This window comes from Anopheles coustani, chromosome X, assembly GCF_943734705.1.
Source record: "Anopheles coustani chromosome X, idAnoCousDA_361_x.2, whole genome shotgun sequence".
Classification (NCBI taxonomy): Eukaryota; Metazoa; Arthropoda; class Insecta; order Diptera; family Culicidae; genus Anopheles; species Anopheles coustani.
The window spans coordinates 9,856,537-9,878,957 of NC_071290.1; the positions used below are offsets into that span (position 1 = coordinate 9,856,537).

At 48.0% G+C, this 22,421-nt stretch overlaps 4 protein-coding genes across 4 annotated transcripts in view; 2 read left to right on the forward strand and 2 right to left on the reverse strand.

The window, feature by feature from the left end:
• Window positions 1–2,232, reverse strand: part of LOC131269046 (guanine nucleotide-releasing factor 2) — a 36,145-nt gene extending 33,913 nt beyond the window's left edge. Inside the window, exon 1 of the mRNA XM_058271359.1 lies at window positions 2,002–2,232. Within this exon, the coding sequence (XP_058127342.1) occupies window positions 2,002–2,053 (52 nt within the window). The 5' untranslated portion in view covers window positions 2,054–2,232. The remainder of the gene's footprint in view (window positions 1–2,001) is intronic.
• Window positions 2,233–5,232: 3,000 nt separating this feature from the next.
• Window positions 5,233–6,181, forward strand: LOC131269708 (ubiquitin-like-conjugating enzyme ATG10). Its single transcript, XM_058272201.1, has 2 exons — window positions 5,233–5,610; window positions 5,668–6,181. Exons 1-2 carry the CDS (start codon window positions 5,304–5,306, stop codon window positions 5,937–5,939), a joined length of 579 nt encoding a protein of 192 aa, XP_058128184.1. The 5' UTR covers window positions 5,233–5,303; the 3' UTR covers window positions 5,940–6,181.
• Window positions 6,182–6,351: 170 nt separating this feature from the next.
• Window positions 6,352–9,258, forward strand: LOC131269703 (xylulose kinase). Its single transcript, XM_058272196.1, has 4 exons — window positions 6,352–6,690; window positions 7,203–7,324; window positions 7,400–8,224; window positions 8,376–9,258. Exons 1-4 carry the CDS (start codon window positions 6,640–6,642, stop codon window positions 9,031–9,033), a joined length of 1,656 nt encoding a protein of 551 aa, XP_058128179.1. The 5' UTR covers window positions 6,352–6,639; the 3' UTR covers window positions 9,034–9,258.
• A 2,565-nt stretch (window positions 9,259–11,823) lies between these two features.
• On the reverse strand, window positions 11,824–21,138 carry LOC131269704 (tektin-3-like). Its single transcript, XM_058272197.1, has 6 exons — window positions 21,016–21,138; window positions 13,544–14,371; window positions 12,611–12,720; window positions 12,364–12,535; window positions 12,148–12,284; window positions 11,824–12,052 (listed from the first exon to the last, which is right to left on the reverse strand). Exons 1-6 carry the CDS (start codon window positions 21,136–21,138, stop codon window positions 11,824–11,826), a joined length of 1,599 nt encoding a protein of 532 aa, XP_058128180.1.
• Between the last annotated feature and the right edge of the window lie 1,283 nt (window positions 21,139–22,421).

Sequence of the window (22,421 nt, forward strand, 5' to 3'; positions counted from 1 at the left end):
TTCGGAGTTCGGTTCATGTTCTGCTGCACCGGAAACAGTTCCGGACTCGACCGACGGCCAGTAGTGCCGAAATCGTTGTTCATGCACATCAAATAATTTCATTCCATTCGGGGACTTCTTACTGGAACGACGTTCCACGACATGTGCCGTCGAAAAGGGCGGGGGAAAACCCATCACTGTGGCATCCGTTGAAAGAAAACTATCCTACAGCATCGCACCCCGAGAGGTGGGCGGTTGTTATCGGTTTTTCGAAAAAGCGCCAGGCACGATAAGAAGCCCGCTTTTATTTCATTTTAAAACTGCTTACTCAAAGAAACAGCAACTTGTTTATAAACATCACGTAACTCGTACTTTTCATGCCGTGTTTTAGAATCAAACCTGGATAAGGATTCGGTTGCATTCGGTACAACAACGGCCTACCAAGTGTTTGTGTTTCGGTTTGTGTTAACAATAATCTCCTTCTTTTTCCGATAAGTTGCAGGTTACAATGTGTTTTCCCGAACCCGCCGGATACGTTCTTCTTGTATTGCACACTTTGACTTTTGTGAACTGTATTCTGAGGTTTTATTTGATTCCAGTTCATTTGCTTTTACTGCAATTTACTGCAAATACGTGCATTCTCGGGAGGGCATCCTTTTTCGTAAATCACTAGTCAGTCGGATGTTGGCCGTGGAACGGGTGGCTTCCGGTTTGGGGAAGGGAAAAACAAGACCCGACCAGGGCAAGCTGGTGATGAAAGTTTGTACCGTTCTCGTCTGCCGTCTTCCCGCTTTGCCTTCACGTCCAAGTGGCATCGGTGCCCCTGGTGCCTCGAGTTTAATCGGAAAATCGTTCCCAGGACATCATCATTCGTGCATCACGCCAACGGCCTGGTTTTTAAGATGGGGTATGCCAGAAAAGGATGCGTTCTTCTGGTGTGGAGGGCATCGTTTGACACACAGGCACAGCACCGGAATACATTTGCCGTTCGTCAAACATTTCCTTCCGGGCAAACGGGCACGTTCGGTTGATTGATGAATAATTCTCCGCCCCGGGGTACGGGGGAGGAAAAACGTGTAAAAATACATCTCCGGTGTGTTTGTGTGTGTGTGTGTGTGTGTGTGTGTTGTGTGTTGATTGGGTGAGGTTGATGAAGGTGAGGATGCTGGGTGACGCGAAAATCATAGCATTAACATGTTGCTTCCCAGCGTCACCAACGAGTTGAGAAGGTCCGGTTGATAGAAGTCGCACACACACACACACACACACACCTGCTCCATCCTCTCCACAGCTTCCGTCCACGCACCCACTTCTAAATGCATACCACCATCCCCTCGTTGCATTTCCGATGCGATTGCATTCGTCACCAGGTTTGCTTTTCGAAATTGCTTCCAGGGTCACGGTCAAGGTAGAGAATGTGTGTAAGTATGTGTTTAAGAGTCGACCAGGAGAAATAGAAATGCCCAGACGCTGATAGTGGCGTTAGAACTGATAATGATGTGTGCTATTCAACAGAATCGGTAGATAACATCAGATCCTTGTCCACAAACCTCCTCCCGGTCCCCGAAATTTACTCTAAAAATGTATTTCGGTCGTATTCTAAACGCAGAACACACAGATTAAAAGCATTTTATCATTGTTAGCATGGCAATATGCATGGCTACCTTGGTTTCGAAAATAAGAACCAATCCGACTTATGCTTGTTTATTGAAATCAACAAACTGGATAAATACCCCAAATAAATAATGTTGGATGATCTTTTGCAGTTTTGGGAAACATTGTTGGTTGTGCCGTCAAATTTTCAACAAATTTTCTATGCAGCCTTAACATTTCCTTCGTAAAACAAACAAATCCATACAACAAGATAATGCGACTGATTAGGTGGTCTTATTTGATCTTCCGAACATGTTCCAAAACTGTCGGGAACGTTTGCACTGAGTGACGAATGGTGTTGATGGAAATTTTACTAAAATAAATTCATAACCTAGAGTAAGCGTAAATGAAAAACCAACTTGCACCTACCATTTAAGGCCATCGAACCGAGTCCGGCCCGGTCATCCTTTGGCGTTGCCATCGTCGTGTGCCCGTTTGGGGATTCGATCCCGGTTAAGTCTCGGTCGGTGAAGTCTCGTTCGAAGGTTGATTGAAGCCCTTTTGCCGACTCGCAGGATCCAAGCGGGTTTCTAGACACTCGGAAGGAACGTACACACACACGCGCGCGGGGAGATGGGGGGTTGTTGGCGCCAACCACTATTCACTCATTTACACCCCCGGGAGGCCGGCTTCAAAACAGAGTTCAACAGCGGTTGTGCGGGATAATACTATTTTGTTTCCATCGGCGACTGACATCGGGGCCCGCATCGGCGGTCGCACTATGACTAATAATACTTGGTGGGGCTAAACGGTACGATCCGTAGCTGCTCGGTCTCGTCGTAGCAAAGCGTTTGTGAGATTTCTGGGAGCTCTCGAGAGCGAGGGGGTGGGGGACGCACACCGAGATTCACAACGAGCTAGCATTGCGCGCACATGCTCGGTCGCTAGGATTGTTTAGGCGTCGCAGGCGTCTCGGGAGGTCCCGCGTAGTGTGGCGTACTTTGCCGGGCCAACGGCAACGTGTTGGTCCGAGGTGGTCCCGGAACGCACTCTGTTCGTTTCCTACGTTACACTTTGGACATGCTAAAATTTTCGCGCCGTACATTGCAACTGGTCGGTGCGGGCTGCCTCATCTACTAACTGCTGCGTGCGGTCGGATTCACCCCAATGCACTCTCTCTGTGTGTGTGTGTGTGTGGGTAGGTGTGCTGTCACTGTCGAGGGTGATGATGCACTGCACTGCACATGCGGGACATCTCTTACATGACTGGGCAGGATGAGTAGTATTTGGGGTAATTATATTGCGCTCCTGACCGCTCAGCAGGTGACGGGACTCGCTCTGGGGCTTCTGATGCTGTGGCTGTTGCTGCTTCTGCTTCTGCCATCGACGAGGCTGACGATAGAGTCGAGCATCTGGAACGACGAAATGGAGGACGCCCCAAACTGGGTGAGAGCAAGAAAGAAGAAGGATAGAATTGTTTGCCCGCTCGAGGGGGGTGTGAAAAACACCCCTTTCTGGACGTGGCGACAACGTGAGCGAGACGGGCAACAGATAACGTGCGCACGTGAGTGTTGTGAATGGAAAACCCTAAGGAAACCGAAAACCGAAACTGCATCTCCAGGCAACACGTTTGTCGTCGGTGCCTTCGGGATGAGATGAAAAGCGAGCTGGGGATGCAAGGGACGTAGGGATTGGTCACATTCCACGTCGAATGTGTAGCCGTTTGTCCTACGGTTCTAAATGGGTGGCGGGACTTGATGGTTGCCCCTATAAACAGCAGGATTTTGCAGGATTTGGATTTTCAATTTTTCCAATATAAAATCCCATCTGTATCCTAGTTTTGGGCGCGAGCTCTCCCGCTCTATTATTCTCCTACCGTGTATCCCTATCTCATGGACTCTCTCTCACTCTCTCTGTATGTTTTGCTCTGGAATCTCCAATACGCACGGAAAACTGCACGGAATGAGCTTTTCACTGATTTTTCCTTTTTTCCGCAACCATCGTTTGGCCGCTTCAGGAGCAGCTGAATTGAACAAAAAAAAATGAAATGAGTTTTCGATTACTTTTGATCCTTCCAAGTGGCGGTTTAGAGCAGGCTCCAAGGAGCAAACGACAGGCGCGTCCCGGAGCGCGCGCGGATACCGTATGCATTAATCATCGCGCCATGCATCATTATTATCTATCGTTGACTTTTCCAGGGGCACACTGCACTCACACGCGCACAAAAAAAAACATGCAAGCAAACCGAGAGGGGTTTTCCTTCCGCTACAATGAACGCGGACGGGGTTTTGGAAGCGCCGCTGGAAGCTTTTTTCTTCGTGGAAACGTATGACCACGGGAAACTCAGCGTATCGGCACACGCAAGGTACGCACCGTTAAAGAAGCAGCACCTCCGTCGGCGATTTTCGATTTGGTTTCATTCTCGAAGTGAACCGCTACGAGGCGGTCGTTAGCGCGGCCGGTAAGCGCGGGGACGAGGCGCGTCGTCTCGTAGCGACGGAACGGGCGTACCACCATCGCCAGCCGTTCTGCCCAGCACATGCTCACATCGGATTCCCCGGGTACGGCGTTTTTAACACACGGGCCCGTCCTCGCCGTCGTCGTCGTCGTGCTTTGGTTTTGCAAAATTGACGTTTTCGAAGGAAATTCACAAGCCCTTCTCGCACACCCTCGCGCGGTTTGCTCGTCGCACGCGTCGTCGATTCAACCCGCACAGATTTACAGCAAAAACACACGCCCGAGAGCGCACTTTGCCACCCGACCAGCGATGGTTCCTGGTGTTTGGTTTACAGCAAAAACTTAGAGACGCCCGTGCACGAGTACGGCACACATCCGCATGTTGTTGATACGACCGAACGCGACTGCTGCTGCACAAACGTAGCGACGGACGCGACGTGAACGAGCTTGTTGGCCGTGGCTTGTGTGCGTGCAGGCGTCAAAACTTTCAGATTTCCTCCGAAGCAACCCTGACGCAGTGCAGGGAATGCAGATATCGTGGTGGGTTCACACCAGCAGGTTGCTCCATAAAGTAGAAACAATTTAGAAAACATTATAGCTTTTTATCATCTTTCACATAGTGAAACAATATGTGATATAAGTCACAAAAGTGCCAATCGGTTCCCATAGGTTCTGTTTTGTTTGCGAATCACACCCATTGCGGTTCAGATCCATCATCAATTTTGACAATCAATTTTCAACCGAAACGATCTGGATCCTAGCGTGATGAAAACTTCAAGGACTATTTTTTTTAAAGGCTCCTCACAGGACAATAGAATGTTGTACTTTTAGTGGCCCTCATTAAAAGATATATTCGGTGGATTTGGTGAGCTATATGACTCGCAAAAGCAGTGAGCTATTCGACTCGCGACACAGTTGAATCTTTCAGGGGGATTTAGATTTATTCTCAAACAAGTATATGCTTAAATATATCTGCCTAAGCGTTTGCCAAAGCGGACGAAATGATTCGTTTTGAGTTCCAGCGAGATTTATCACAATGCGTTATTCATTTACCCGCCACTATAAACCGCCACTCGTGTACACCATCTCTACCTTGAAGGTTTTGTACGAAATGTGGTACAATCATGGCAAGCAGCCCTGCAGTCTACAACAGCCGGAAGGCGATGTTTTTCAAATGTTGTATAAATTGAGTGATGGGTTTACACGATGGTTACCATCGCGATTTTTCAAAAAGGAGGCGCTATGTTTACTGTAACAGCGAGCATAATAACAACATGCAGCTCATCGATTTTGTGCACTATTGCTCGTGTTTTATTTGCCAATCGGTTCGTTCTAGTAAACACTGGGAGCTAATAAGCACCGGTGGTTCACCATTCCTTCGGTTGGTGAAAACGTACGAGTTTAGAAACCTTCCTTCAAGGAAATCGCCGGTGGTAAACAGTAATTTTATTGATTTGACTATTGGCAACGATCCGTCCAGTGCTGACCATGGCTGCGGTGAACTTTGTTCCGTTGAATATCATGTCGTATTCAATGAAAGCTACGGGGTGCCTATGCTCCTGTTCAACATCTACAGAGAATGTAAGAGGCTTATCCTGTGCCACAAGGTGTTTTAGCTAAATATCATTTTCTTTGCAGATCTAGGCAGGATGAACATGGAAGACACATGGGATGCATTGGAACTATCGAAAGAAGCGAGTTCGTCGAAGCAATATGAAACGTTGACGATGGTCGAACATCCTTTGCTGTTTCGCCCGTTTCTGTGTCTTCATCCGTGTAAAACGAATGACATACTGAGCAGCCTGAAATCGGGCAACCCAATAATAACGTTTTTATCAACGTACGGGCGGTTTGTGAATCTAAACGTTTCAGATCTGCCAACATATGACTGTGAGTTTGGAGAAAGCTGACTTTGTGGTTTCGGAGTAAGGTAGCAGAGCGTATTTTGTATGTTTGCTTAGCTTTGCAATTTCTCTATGTTTTTCATTCACTAATTTTTGTTTGTCGTGCTTTACTCTAGGTAGACTTGTTAGTTATGACGAAACGTTAGCTTTTGTAATTGAGCCAGGATTGATGTATACCAAAGATAGATACTAGAAATACCCATTCGTTGGCTGTGAAACACTGTAGACTAAATAAAATGCCATGGTTCATTCACCAAAACCGTACTCGCGTTTTAGTAAGAATGGATTTTGAAAATTTCTTATTAAATATTCTCGATCAGCTGGCGCTATTGTGCAAGAAACGCCTGATTTTGACAGCATCTCGATTGTTTGCGTTGTTTGTTGTCGGTGAGAAATGTCAAAACAGCGGATGAAATCATCTGCCAAGTGCGGCTACGGTGTCGATCGCTCGGTGACGAACAGAGCGTACCGAGTGAAACGTCGTTGATTTCCAGCGCTATATGGCAGCTCATTATCGGCTGGAGTTTGTAGATTGTGCTGGAGTTCATAAAAAGTCGTTCGGAAACTGAACGCGATCAGTCGATCTAGCGCCTTACGACCCTGAGGTTGCACGCTGAACGTTGCTTCACATTATCACCGGTGTAGTTTGGTGCGTCTGAGTTAGTTAAAGTTGTTACCATCCGGCTAGCAAATAACAAAGGCAAATATGCAATCGGAAAACGAAACCTACCTCGGGCTGGATTTAAGCACTCAGAAGGTAAATCTACGTTCAAATATACAAACCTTCATACGACCTTTCTCTTCTCCGTTATGGATCAGCCCACGATGATAATATGCCCTTCCGGTACTGGTTAACGCAACGTGCATAACGTTGTTTTACAACAGCCGTTATCTGGGGGGTTGTTAAAGTCACCTGCTCAAATTAAACTTTCCTATCAGTGGCTATTGCTCGCCAGAGCTGAGTGTTTCAAAATAATTGATTTAATACCACCGTAACGTAGGGCCTTGTCCTACCGACTATAAAGTTAAAGTTTGTTTTTGTTTTGTTCTTCAATAATCACTTTTCCGGGTTCCGTTGAAACTCTACTGATAGTAGGACATGTAACGGTTCTTATGATCGACCGTTCTTCTTTGGAGTATACAATCCATATTCGGATCTGTCTCTATTTGTAAATGAACAACTATTTACTAATATTGTAATGTGCAATGAGTTGAGATATAAATGAATGGAAATTGAAAGCATGTTCTTATATGATTATTTATTTACAGCTGAAAGCAGTCTTGCTAAACACAAGATTAGATAATGTTGCTCATGCGGAGGTTAAATTTGATTCTGATCTACCAGAATTTCGAACGACTGGCGGTGTAAATGTTGGATCTTCTAAAAATGAGTAAGTTATTCGGAATCTTTAAAGTGTGAACGATATTGATTCTATTTGTTTCTTGTTGCTCAATGTTTCTTTAAGATTTTTTGTACAACCAGTCATGTGGATCAAGGCGCTGGATATGGTTTTGGACCGCATCGTTGTACAGGGCGCGGATCTGAGCACGGTTGTGGCACTAAGTGGATCCGCTCAGCAGCATGGGTCGCTGTACTGGTCCCGATCGGGCATTGAAACACTGCGCAACTTAGATGCGGATAAATTTCTGCATACACAGCTGGATGACTCGGCCTTTACGATGCATCGTACACCGATCTGGATGGACTGCACGACGGCGAAGCAGTGCGAAGAGATGGAAACGGCTGTAGGAGGTCGCGAGAAGATGGTGGAAATCACCGGCTCTCGTTGCTATGAGCGTTTTACGGGCCCGCAGATTCGCAAAATCTTCCAACAACGCCCCGATTGCTATCGTAACACCGAGCGTATCTCGCTCGTGAGCAGCTTCCTGGCATCGATATTCCTTGGCGATGTGGCACCGATCGACTGCTCCGACGGGTCCGGCATGAACTTATTGGATGTGCGAACACGCAACTGGTCGGACGAGTGCCTGGCGGCGTGTGCCCCGGACCTGAGCGCGAAACTGGGTCAACCAGTGCCGGCGGACACCATTGTCGGCACGGTAGGGTCATTCTTCGTGCAGCGATATAATTTCAACCCCGCCTGCAGGATCGTGGCGTTTACCGGTGACAATCTTTCCGCTCTCGCCGGAATGAACGTTGGTCAGGATTGGCTAGCGCTTTCGCTCGGTACCAGCGATACGGTCATGATGAAGCTGGACACGCCGTCCAATCTGCAGGAAGGACACGTACTAGTGCATCCAACGGATGATGGTTTCATGGGCTTGTTGTGGTGAGTGTTTCGCGATTTGCGATAGGATTATTGGTTGATTTTGATTCGATTTTACTCCACCTCAGTTGCATGTCATTGTGTTTTGTGCATGCTATTTCATCTTCCACTACCAACAGGATGTGTTGTTTAACCTTACCCTTTTCCATTACAGCTTCCGGAATGGCTCGCTGGTGCGGGACATATTCAAGCGGTCGGAAGCGAACGATAACTGGGAAAATTTCAGCGAATTGCTTGACTCGACACCGCGCGGTAACTTTGGCAACCTGGCGCTTCACTTCATCTCGAAGGAGATTCTTCCACCGGTTAAAGGATCGCTTCGCTGGAATAAGAACTCTAGCCTGGCTAGCGTGGAGCTAGCGAAGGGCGTCCTCAAGTATAGTTCCTCGCAGACCGAAATTCGTGCCCTCGTAGAAGGCCAAATGCTAACGCGGAAGGCGTACGCGTCCGAGATGGGTTTCAGCTTTGGTGAGAATACGAAAATTCTCGCCACCGGTGGCGCCTCGGCCAATCGATCGATCCTGCAGGTGGTCTCGGATGTGTTCAACGCGCCGGTCTACATCCAGAAAACGACCGAGGCGGCTTTGTGCGGTGCGGCGTACCGGGCCAAGTATGTGCTGAGCGTGGCTAGGTCGAAGGAGCAGTGCGACCGGACACCCGGTCCGGGATCGTACTACGATTTTATAGCCGAGCTGCTGCCACACTCTGTGACGCGCGTGTGCGATCCCAGCAAGGACAGCGAGGAAATCTACGGGGCCATGGTTGAGCGATACCGTGCGATGGTAAGCTTTATGCTGGAGAATCAAGAGTAGCTTCCGGCTGTCCGCGACGTACAGCAAATCGGTACGGCAGTAGGGAGTTGGAGAGGAAACACATTTGACATTTAATCTTCAGGAGAAGACTGTTAACGCTTTGCTTAAGCTAGTGATGATTTTGTTATGACGTCGGTCCAGTACGTACACATTCCATTTGTGGTGATAATAATAAACAGACAGATAGAGCTTTTCTAGTTATACAGCTATACATGCATCAATTGCAACACATATGTATATTCGTTGTTTCTTTACGTAACGGTTACCTTGTTCGTTTCTTCCTTGGTTCTTGTTCAATGACCATTTATTTTGTTATTTGTTATTTTTATTAACATACATTGTCCACCTTAAAGGTTTAATAATCTTGCGCGACTTATTAACTAACCTTAACTAACACAAAACCAAGGAGAACTGCTGGAGAAAAGGGACAGAGGAAGAGAATGGTGATGGGGTAAAGGGAAAATCTAGGACGAAGAGGAGCGCAGATGGGATCGGAGAGTGTTGTTGATTGCTTAACTCAGAGCGTATATAGAATAGTAACGACGGATTCGAACACGTTGCTACAAGCGCAAAGAAGAGAGATGCCGCGATAATTAGAGACTGAGGATCTGTCCCCTTTTTTGGTGGATGGGGCAAATCCAAGAAGTTTTCCAGATCTGGGGGAAAACACCAATAGTAAGCGAACGCTCGAAAAGGGAGCTTAGTATAGGCGCCAGACACGAATTGCAAAGTTTAAGGACACAGGCCGGGATACCGTCCGGGCCCGGTGCATAAGATATCTTGAGCCTACGGATTGCACGCTCAACCCGATCGACTCCCACCGGAAACGATGTGACGTGTATAGCACCGCTGGGGGTGCCCAATAAGCCCGGTGCCAACTCAGACCGGCCCGTAAACCGTAAAGTGTGGTCAGACCAGGGAGGGGATGGACGGGGTTTAAGGAAAGGAGTGCACGAGGAGATTGCCTGAGTTAATACGGCGTTGAAACCCGGCACCCCTTCGTCGATGGTCGTACAAGGAAAAACAAAAGATCAATCGACGCGGGAGAGGATGCCGTTTAACTTGCGGAAGTTGGTTTTCGCAAAGTTACGGAGCCTGGGAGTGTTGATCCTAGCTCGACTAGAAAAGCTAGGTTGAGAGGCGCAGCTAGATCTATCGGCGTGTGGTGTGGGTCCACGGGCAAAAGAGGTTCGACGGCTGAAAAAACACGGCAGGAGGCGACGGCAGCTGAGTTCGCAAGTACAATGTCCGAACTGGCGATCGTTCATGTTGCGAATTCCACTCAGCTGGTGAAGATCATGCAGGTGCAGTAAATCGGTGAGCATGGAGGCGGCAGGTGAGGCGACGCAAGGAGTGAAGTGCAGGACAGGTGGTCGCTAAGTGTCCTGCGATCATTACTGAGGTAGGGCGGGATGTAGATGGTGCCGATGATGATGTGTTGACCGCCCACGTACACATCGATCCAGACAGCTTCCAGTGAGAGATAATTAGAACGCAGCTTGTGCGAGGGAAGGCGATGAGAGCACGCAATGAGCACTCCTCCAGCTCGTGTGCGTGTAGAGTTTGCATTATTCCGATCGCATCGGTACACCGTGTATTGGTCCAGATCGAAGAATAGGCTGGAGGGCAGCGAGAGGTCAAGCCAGGTGTCGGTGAGAAGCACAATATCGATTATCGAATATTGATACCGCCAGTCGAACATCGGAGCTTTTCGTGCGCAGACCTCGGACATTTTGGTAGATCCAGGAGCCACTTCGTGAGGTGCGGGGGGCGGGGGTACTCGGTCGGGTGAAAATTTGGTGTCGCTGGCCAGTAGACTGCTGTTGTGATGGGATGGTGACAAGATGGTGCTTGGTGAATCTATCCTTCTGGCTGGTACTGGAATTGTTTGACCATGCCCCGAAGTGCCCATCTCCAAGCCAGAACGATCCTCAGAGGCGGTAAGTACACCATGGGTGGTGCTTCTTCGATTTATAAACTCCTTGAAGACCACAAGCCTTCAGTTTGTGCTCCAGCGACAAGCCGACCTTGAATGAGATAAAGGTCAGGGTGCTGAGCTCCTTGTTTAGCGGCACCCAGTTTCACAACCGTGGCATCGTCAATACCCATTTGCTTGGTGACAAATGCTTGCATCTCCGAAACAGTGGCCGCTCGGCGGCAGTGCGAAATATAGAGAGGCAGAATTTCGGCGTTTCCGGCGGTAATATTATCGCGGCATGAGATGCCATGGTGTTCGGAGGTGCAGTGCCAGTGAGAAAAGTGGATGCTGGTTCCACAGCAGGAGGGGACGGGGGAGATCGATCCATCAGTCGCCGCTTCGGCGGGTTCAAGCGTGGAGTAGTGATAGTGGTTGAAGCGGTGGATGCATGTGTTTAGTGAAATCGTGGTGCGGTTGGATGCGTTTTTCGATGATGTTCGAGTGACCTACGGCGGTTATAACAGTGACTACGCCGGGTTACTAATTGTGGAACAACGCGAGTAAAAGAAGGGCCTGACGGAGCGAAAGAAGGTACGTGTTAACTGTTCGATAGATGACAACAGAAGTGATAACTTATTGCGATCAACATAATGGAGCTTTATTTTGTTGCATATATGGGTGTTCGGCAGGTTACCAGGCTACCAGGTGATCAAATAATTTCATCAATTATGTATATATATAAACGTATAACGATAAGCATAGCCTCGTGACAAGCTAGGCGTCCTTCCTTCTTTTGCTTCGGTGGCGGTGCTGTGCAGTTTCTTAGGCTATTGGCGGTGCATGTCGTTCTCGGTGCCCTGTTGGTACGTTTGTTAGTATTTAATGGTATTGTTGACCGGGAAGGAGCGTCGCAGCCCCATGCACTTCTCCCGATCGATGAACAGCGCATCGACCTTCTGCTTCAGGTTGCTCTCGAGCTGCGATTTCGTCCGCAGCAGCTGCTGGTGCTGCGCTTCCGCCTCCTGCAGCTTGCGATGCAGAGTGGCAACCGAGTCCTGAATGGTGCACACCTCCTCGACGAGACGCAGATGTGCGTTATCGCTAGGTTGTGTTGGGAATAGAAAATGGACAAGAAGATTGATTTGAATGCATGGCCATCGCTCGGGTCATGGGCATTGAGATGCCGCGCATCTTACCGGCACATTTCAATTCCCGGACGATGTGCTCTCGCCTCCAGACGCGTCTGCGCTACCTTCATCGGATTTGATTTGTCGTTAATCGCCTTGCGCAACAGCTCGATGTGCTTCTCAACGTCAAATATCTCTTGTTGGGTCTGTGGCGAGTGATCAAATGGTTATTGCATGTTAAAGTGGACTTTCTTTCTATCCCGTAGTGTTCCCCTCTTTCCCTACCTTGTGCAGATGTAGCTGCATTTTGCTCTTCGCCTCCAGCATCTCCGACGCCCGGTTGTTGAACGCGTTGTTCGTGTTGCTCCAGCAATCCCAGACGGAGGTGGCGACGGCATTGATGAGTGATTCCGCGTCGCTGCGCAGCTGGCAGGATTTCGAGCGTTCCGAGTGGGAACTGGAAAGGGGAGATCAGGATGGATCAGAACTCTGTTCCGTGAACATGGGTTGGTCGGACCCGGGTGCAGCTTACTTGTTGATTCGCGTGCTGCTTGAACCGGACCAGGTGCCTGGGGTGCTGACGGTCGGATCGTACTTTTCTATGCCGCCATAGTAGTTGATACCCCGGCTGTAGTTGTTGAGCTGTCGAGTGGAAAGGATACCTCGCAGTTAGTGCAGCTTATTTGCAAGGTTTCCGTGTTCTTAATTCTACCTTTGCTTCTATCGTTACCTCCCCTATCTGGTTTTTTTATACATATCTACCACCATGTGTACTATGCTTATGAACCTTTCTTTTTTAATCCAACTCAGACGGACTCCTGATCATTTATTCCGACCCTCGAAGGACCTGTTCTAACATTCTAGCTGTGTGGTCACTTCTTATTTTTTTTAAATCCCGAACTGGAATACCTACTCTTGGTATAGCTTCATATGGCTTGCGACCAGCTCATTTTTCAACTGCATTGATTGTCTTACCAACCATCTTATGCGAACCTAAGTGCCTGGTAGTGTGTTTTAACACACAGTAAACTGAGTTTAGTCCAACACTTCTGTGGACATAACGCACTATCTCGATTGAATTATCGTTTACAGCCTCATCATATCTCTCCTGGACGGTTTCTTCTTTCCGACCTCTGTCTATCCTCTGTTCACATTTCCCGGTTGACCTCTTAAACTGTTCGTGGACGACTATTCGACCTCTGACAGCTTTTCTTGCAATCGAATTGCTGTTTGATTTCTTAGTTCAATGCAGACGACTGCTTACCCCAGCCTTACGACTTCCAAATTCATCGGTTGAGCCCCCATATAAGGTTTTCAGGTTCCTCATGACTCTCTGAACCTATCTATATCTTAACATCCTCAGTCTCTCATACACATCTGTATGATTATCACGCCTAGATTTCTTTTCACATGCAATTCGCATGTTTGGCGGGGTTAAAAACGGTTGGTTTGTAGTAGCACCTACCTGGTGGCAGATGGAGTCGATACCGAGGGCGGACTCCTTGTGACTGATGTCGTCCTCGAGCGAGTGTTGGGCCGCCCGGCAGTCCGCCAGCTGCTTGGTGATCTTGGCCAGCAGCTGGGACAGCTTCTCCTGGCTCGCGCGCAAGTTGTCCACCTCCACCAGCAGACTCTTCTCGACGTGGTCGTGCACCAGCTCGATGCCCTTGCGCGACTCCCGGTGGTACAGGCACTCCTGGGCGATGTGCAGCGGCGGCTCGAGGTCCTGCAGGGCCTTCTGCACGTTGCGCTTCGTGTCGGTGAGCTGGGCGGACTCGGCGATCAGCTTCTCCAGCTCGGTCGTCAGCTCGTTGCGCCAGAACGTGATGTCGGTGATGCGCTCACCGAGCCGGCGGGCCGCGTCCCGCTGCCCCTGGGACGTCTTCTCGTCCGTCTCGCGCATCAGCCGCACCGCCTCCGAGCGCACCTTCTCCGAGTAGTTGCGGTTCTTGTCCGCGTCGGCGTACGTGCACACGTTCGAGGTGGTCCACTCGTTGGGCGTGAAGCGCGTGTAGAGGGCGGAGCGGGCCGCATGCTGCGGGTTCCGCTCGAAGCCGGTCACCAGGTTCGGAAAGGTGACGGGATCGGCACACATGGCCGACGGTGAGTAGGACGAGGCGACCAGCTGATTGGTGATGGGCTGCTCGTGCAGCGGCGTCACTTCCACCGCCTCGTACCCCATCGTTGGCCGCCACGGGTGCGAGCGGGGCGTCTGGTAGAACGTGCCGGTCTTGGCCGGTGGGCCCGAAATCTGCTCCATATTGTGCGTGGCATGTGTGGTCGTGCTCCAGGGCTGAGGTAGAAAGGAGGTAGAACAGAAAAATAAACATCAACACTCGAACTGTCAACCCGAGAGTATTGTATTGTCCTTTTATTTGTATCCTACAGCTCACAGGTACGCCACACCACACACCTGCTCGCAGTTTGGCATTTGCTCAAAGTGTAGAGATAAGGTAAAGCCGCGTTCACATCTCTTAAAATTAATTATAATTGGAAATTACGACGTGTTCCACACCGCGTCGGGTGCAGAAGGCGGGCGAACGGTAAAGAACCGAAGCCAGTGCCACAACCGTATCGATCGTTTTCGTCCTGTCGGAACCCCAGGGGATGGTTTGAAGCTATCTGCGGTTTCAGTTGCTTGAACAAATGGACGACTCCGGCTCTTTCCGATGACTACGTCATGGCACCGTGCCGGAAAAGAGGGACGCACAAGGGAGACCGACCTGGGAAATGGTTTAGCGGTAGCCAGACTGTGGCTTTGGTCCCTCTTTTCTTTTTTTTTTTTGTGTAACTATTCCACTGCTCGCTCATGACCCTCGCAACGCTTCATCACTCCGTTCGACTTCTTGCCCGTCGGAGTTCCGTCGTCGGGGCTCGGCCAGTCAGCCAGTGATACACAACATTAGGTGAATTTTACCATCGGCTTCGGGACGGCTCGGAAGACTGATGGTTAGGTGCTGCTGCTGTGTCAGACACTCGCCGCCAACCGTAGAGGGATACCTTGGGCAGGTTCGGGATAGATTGCGCATCATTTATGGCGCTTCTTCCCCTCACTACTTCGCCGCCATGCAATAGCATCCGGAAAAGGGCCACATCATGGTCATGGCGTGTGGCAGCGGGTTGCGGAAATGGACGGGTTGTTGTCGGGACGATGCGGTTTGCTTCAGCCACCGGACCGGAGCCAGCCAGTCCGCAAGGGAATTGTGCGAGTCACGACAAACAACGGGGCGGTGGGAATGGGGGCGGAGGGGCAAGCTAAACTGCAAAAGCGATGTGAATGAAATATGCAGGCAGGGCAGCCATTTCGAGAGCATGCTGTTGAGCGCTTTCATGTTCAAGGGATGTGATTCCTTCCACTGCCGTGTCGCCACCGGCCCAAACACGGAATGCTAATGGTTCCCCATCGGTATTCTCCAAGACTGCTTCCGGGATGTTCAGGATTAATCACCCGGGGTTCGGGCAAAGGCTGGAAGCAAAAAAAAAAAAAAAATGGCAATCTCAGCTACCCCGACCGGTGCGCGAGCAGTAGCTTAAATAAATTTTAAATATAGCGGCGAAAGTTGTGAAAATAAATAACAACTAACCAGCCCCCTCCGCCACCCTCCTGCCGGGTGAGAAATGGTTCAAGTTTTGCGGAACTAGTTCCGCCGGTACTGAGTTATGATCCTTGGTGGTAGTGGTCGGTGGCTAGATTGCTTTCATGTCACGCAGTATCCCCTCGCCCTCCTCGCCTATGGTTTTGCTGCCTTTGCTGTTTTGCTACGGCACAGGTGCACCTTTCGCTATATGCATGCCCGTTGTTGCGCTTGCCAAGGATTTTCGATTCTGACCCTATATTAACTGCACTCACACACACTCACCCATACTGGCACTTGTAGAACAAATTAACGATAATTATAATTGTTGATTATCGTGCTCATATATTTTACGTGCCGTGGGATGGGCCAATTAAACAGAGTGTTGAAATTTCAGGTCTGATAATCGATAAGGTGCAGCGGAACTCCGGACACACCGAGCCAGAAGCTTTGCGAGTGTGACCACCTTTCATTCTATATAATGTCCCCGCTCGAATAGGTCACAGTAAACACACACTTCGGCGGGAGACCAAGTCTCACTAGGATTGTCAGGCCAATGCAAAATCGATAAACCCTTCTGTTCACCGGCTTTCAATAAGAATTCGAAAACAAAAACGTTACATCGACATCGAAGTCGGTATTTTGTTTTGCTGTTATTTAAATAATGAGGCAATTTTATATAGAACGAGCGAAGTTGAACAATTTCTGCTGATATCTGGAATAGTATTTGTCTTACTGCCTCATAGCCTGCCATTTTGAATATAACGAATAGATCTTCCTTTAAGGACACTAAGCCACGGTTTGGGACTCTGATCCTTTGATGATTCATGAAGTTCTCAGGGACTGAGGACTGATATTAGGAAAAGCCTAACATTGATGTAGACTCACCACATTAAATTGAGAAGTACATAACATCGGCTATTTCTAATGCCACCAGAGAGTGTTCGTTATCTTGAAAGAAAGGAGTTTAAAATCTTTTTCTAAGACATACTTTGACACAAATTCTATTCAAACAATGATCTCAACATCTATAGTCATGTCAAATAACATGTTTGCTTATGAAATTATTCATGAATTATTGCGAAGAAGATAAAAGCAAATTTGAAGAAACAAAAAAAACTCTAAATACTAGGAAGACTGTTAAGCAACACTGTTCGTTGATTTTGAAGACGTCGTCAAACAAAATTAGTCAACGATGGAACTTGAGGGTCGAGGAAGAATTGATCCGCCTCTGATTGTGAGACTGTTGCAGGAGTAATAGACTACAACGGGAAACACAAATGCTCTTCTAGTTCTGCTCTGGGTTGCGCTTAAGTTGTAGTGTAAGAATTTGGAAGACAATACGATCGGTCGCCATTTTTGATTTGCAGCGTTTTGATTTACGTTGAATTTGTGCCTAGAGGAGTTGCTAACCAGTTCTAGCCTAATTTAATGTCTTCCACAACGAGCCTTCGGCTTTCTAATGGGTCGATGCACAACAGCTAGTTGAATTTCAAAGCCCTCAAAAACTTCAAAATGGCCCCCAGATGCTCTCCTACTGTAACCTGTTTTATCGCCGTAGCCCAAAAATCTTTCATTATACAAAGACGATGATAAGAATACGTAGAATTTGTACGTCTCTTAGGTTCTCTGCGACGACTGGATGGTAAAAGTGTATTCGAACCTACCGAGCACGCTGTACGTGGACTGGCGAGCAACGGAACACAACATCACAAACACAAATCTAATTAATCAATTCAATGACAATGTTTGCAGAAAAAAAATGAAAGAAATAAACAAAGGAACGAACAACCGATAGAGAACTAAAACTATTGCTTCCACCCCGGGCAGACCGTTTTGGCAATAATTCCGATGGGTAGAAACTATGACCTCATTTTGCATATAATTGGAGCAAAATCCTTGGCTGTCAAACCGTCAGCAGACGTCGCCATGGCAGCGGGAAACCGCCGTTGTTTACACGGAAAAGCTTCTCCTTCCACCTCGCTTCGGCAGTCACGAAGAAAAACGTGCTCTAGGCCAAGAATACTTTTGCCTCGCAAACTTCTGGCCTCGTTTCATGGCGAAGCACTTGAACAGATATACACACGCATACACACACAAGCACATGATCACATGTTTGAATGTTTCAAGAAGGTGATAGTTCCTGTTAGTCCCGCTCCTTGCCGGAACTGCGTCATTGAGGATTGATACACGACGGCACTGTCCGGTCGGGAAAGATGATTGCTAACAGAAGTGTGTGTGGTCACCACAACGAATGCTTGATGGACATTTACTTGCACTTCGTAGGCCATGGCTGGCGCTGGTAGGTTGGTAGGTGATGGTGATGGTAGGGTTGAAGGTCCGCTCGTGCGTCACTTAGAACTCGTTCCGCAACTCAGAGTAGCACACCTATGCGCGCCACTTTCATAGTCTACACATCGTCTACACGGCAAGTACTGGCTAGCAATAGTAGGCGAATTGATACCAGGATGGGAGAACCTGGTATAGCTTGGCTTTCACGAGCTCCCGACGCTCCTTCCTGGCAGTGGTTGACACTCAGATGACCGCGAATTTGCGAGCCTCGTCCAGCTCCTTTGCTCCGAAACGTCCCAAAAATTCGGACACGTGGCAGGATGAGATGCGTTTCACGGGCGGAGTGTAGAGATCTGCCGGAACCTGACGGCGTACACCGATCCGGAGCGGCACGCTCCAGCACACTGCCTTCACCAACGATCGCTAAGCGAATGAGCCGCGGACTCAGTGACCCATTTGCGTCGCTGCAGCGCCCGCTGCTGGTTTCGAGACCTGGGCTCTCTATTTATTACCCGCTCGGCTGGTTGTCGGCTCGTGTCTCGGCATGCCGTGCCCTGTCTATAGGTGTTGCAAATTTGGGTACGGCTCTGCGCCTCCCTCACGGTTTCGGTTACAGGCTACGCTAAAACCTACATTGCCGGAAATAGGCAGGAGCTGGCCTGCCTGCCAAGGTGTTTGTCGAACGGAAAGCCAAACGGTTTCGAGCGGAATTCTCATGCCGAAGAACCACCGAACCTTCCTCACCCTCGCCCCTTTGCTCCACGAGGGTGGAGTCGTAGGCAGCCGAGCTAGGGCTGATTTATGGATATTCGGAGCGCCGCGAGCCGGTCGGAAGTCGACATCAAACGGGCAGCGCAGGAAGAGCGAGTGAGAAATGGTTATGTTGTATGCACACTTTATGATTGTATCGTATTGTTTCCAGTGCGTTGCTTCCTACCTTCCACCCCCCCATACCCATCGTAGTGAGCAGTATTTCCGGGGTTTTGCGGATGCCTCGCAATAATCCCCAAGCAAAGGACTCCCCCGTGTCGCCGGTCGGGGGATAGGGTGGGAAATGGGAATGGCGAAATCAACAATCCACAATCGATTGCCCTCCGTCAGGCCGCACCGCCAGTGTCGAGCTCGAGGCCCCGAGTAAAGTTTGTATAATCCATACTGTCAAGGAAATCAACGGGATTTGGCAAAAGTTTACATAGGCCCCGCGGCGCGGAACGCTCGATGGTGACTCCCCACGTGCGGGAATTCCGTAGGTCCTGCTACTATGAGTGCGGCACTTTGAAGGTTCCAGCTGGGATTGGTATGAGCTTAGACAGGTTTGGTGCAATGTGTCACGCCGTTTAGGTTTTTCCAGCTACAATTGGCGTTGCCCGGGGCAAGAGCGTTGTACAGCATTTCTCGGCGTTCGGTACCGAAGGTGCAGTATACTTTTGAGAAGGATATCGTTGGAGAGATCATTTAAAAAGTGACCGTTTCAAAACACTATATTAAAATCATAAAACAGAGCGTTGCAAAATGGTAACTACTGCTACAAAGCACTGTACTCTAGTGTTAGGAACAAATAAGTACCACCAAAGTCTGGGCTTTGAAACTGTACTGAAACTACAACTACAAATCTATGAAACAGTAATTGGAGTGTAAAAAATGGCTTCCATTTTCTTTGGACGATTAGTCGAAATGGCAGTATCCAGACATTAGTTGAACACAGATATAAAGAAGAAATTACATATGTCTCTTGACTAATCTATTCAATCCTGGCAATGTGGAGAAGAGAAAGAGTCCTCAAAATAATAGCGCAAGGATAGCTGATAAAAGCATGCAGCTTGTTAAAATCTTACTGCAATTTTAGCACTAAACATCGATAAATGCCACTCCTTTTAGAGAATTGAATTAGTCTGCACAATTATCACACCGATTTAAATCTTTCAATCCTTCAAACAGAGATGATTCCCAAAGAGGGAATGAGTTTGTAAAAGAGTCGCTAGTTGTCATAACGATTTGAATCCGAAGGGAGGAGTCAATACTGAAGTAGGAAATCGAATCCCAAGAGTGAGAAAAACAGTTACTAGTCGCTACAGAGATTTACATCCGCAACAAGGAATCGAATCCTAACACATCATTATTCCACTTTCTTTCTACTTTATTCGCTCTTTTAATTACTCTTATGGGATTCGAGTCCCTGTTGGAGATTCGAATCACTGTTTGAGATTCGAATCCCTGATTGAAATGGAGATTCGAATCTATAGCTCAAATATCTGGGGTGATGATTAACTATTACTTAGGATTCAAATCGCTGTTGCATCTAACAACTCTTATACTCATTCACTTTTTTGAGATTCGACTTTCTGTTCAGTCAAAAAGAAGCTCCAAAGAGGATTATGCTACTCTCTCACTCATTCTTACTCAGAACGCGCATCACTAGTACATTGGCAATCGTTTTGGGAACTAGTTTAACTATTCTCTATAACCCTATTCGCTTACCTTCTTCTTCAGGCGCAATAGACATTGTCATTACGATTTTTCGAGCTCACTTTCCATGGGATTCTCACTCAACTTTGTGAATGGAAAGTTTCTTAACCATTTTTCACAGTATTTGGCGTTTACTTTAATAACAGTGCCTCACTATGCAATCGGTAGGATTGTGATTGTTTCAATGGGTTGATCGCTTGAAGGGAAAGAGGGTTGCTTTTATCCTTCCTCGATTTGTAGTTCTTAAAATATTTGAAGCACGTGCATTGACGCCGGAAATACCTTCCGTTCCTGATTCCGCTTGCGGAAGGTGGTTCTTATCGGAAACAATTCCACCAGGGAGATAAACTCTCGACCGCAGCGACATCGAAACGCTCTTTTGTACCGCGCAGAGTTTGGAAGAGCACCAGGGTGTTTCCACTGGTGCAACTTTTCCTTGCTAGCTACAGCTTCCTAGCGTGTCGAGCTCGAGTGTTGGTTTTCGTAGCCTTGGACTGGGGAAATTCGCACTTCACAAGTCTTTAGGCCAACCGACATAGTGTGTTGTCTGAACGAGTGCGGTTGATCCGCAACCTCGAAAGCGAAGATGCTTCGCTGGACTTACCAACGGCACGCTGGACTTCCGGCTCGAGTGCGTGAAGGTGTTGGCATGCAGTGCCTGCGAGGGCAGCGCGCTGGACGCGGTCGCTGGTGCATCGTAGTCGCTGGCGCCTTCCCAGCAGAGCATCCCAGGTGGGTAATGTGGCGCTGGCGGCTGAAGACACTGCTGCACACTGCCACTTCGCTGTTTTTCCCGATTGATGTGGTGCGCTGGTCTGCGCTGCTGAGTGCTAGCCGCGAACCAACGCTCAAGAAACTGAACTGGAACCAAACACGTCCGTGTCCTGAGCTAGCTTCGGTTCAGGTTCGGTCGCTTTTGGTGCTAGAATCTGTTTGTTTTCTCTCTCTCTGTGTATGTGTGTGTCTTTAGTGTGCTGTTGTTTTTTTGATGTATCGTACTGCCGAAACCTCACCCCATCCCAAACCCTCCCACTCCCAAACCCATGTTTATTTCGTTTCCCCCACCCACCCTCCTCCTGCCGTGTGGCTTTCCCAAGCGCTGCGGTTATAGTCAGCCATGTTTTTCCCGCTTTTCCGCGCAGAAAGTGTTGCGAAAACAAAGCGCCACGGTTTCCGAAACCTAGGTAAAATAGGACAATCGATGCAGGCTTTGAATCGAAACGGAACCATGCTAGGGGTTTTGTAAGCGGAATCGAGGTCAACTGCGATTAAACCCGCCTTTTTCTGCCCTGCCTTGCCTTGTTCGCGGCCCTCCCCCTCCCTCTCCATACGGGTTGTGTCTACCTTATTTCTTTTGCACGAGGTTTTCATTCGTGCAGTAAGCACGGCTTTCACCAACGCACAATGGAGCGACTAGAACCAATTCTAGGGACAAAATTACCAATAAAATATTTGTCAATTTTTTTTTTGGTAATGTTAGTATATTCTGCAAAATAATAGTTTATATCCTATACATTTTCTATTGTGATAGTCCTGTGCAAAACTAACATACTTCAAACGCTCATCATTCATATGGTTGCCTACAGTATCATTTATATATAATCCATCTATATGCAACGAAGAGCTGCTATTAAAATATTCTATCATGTAAAGTCTTGGTTTTGAATTTGCTAAGATATGGTCAGGGTTTGTTGATTTGAGTGTTTAAAAAACAATTTCACTGCATAAAAGATGTAGGAATTCATCTTGAGATTATCTAAACTAATTAATCTGATGGTCCAAGACATCAAATAAGTTTGCTATGAATTGAATCTTTCCCATTGCATATCGCCAAGGAATCCTGAGTCGAAATTTTGAGATATATCTTTACACTGATTAGGTTGAAAGATCCCAGTTTAAGAAACAACAGAAATGGATTTGATAGAATATGCACATACTGCGGTTGGGCATCTACCAGAATCTTACATCTATACAAACGAAATCAAGAAAAACACATTTCCATAACTTAGA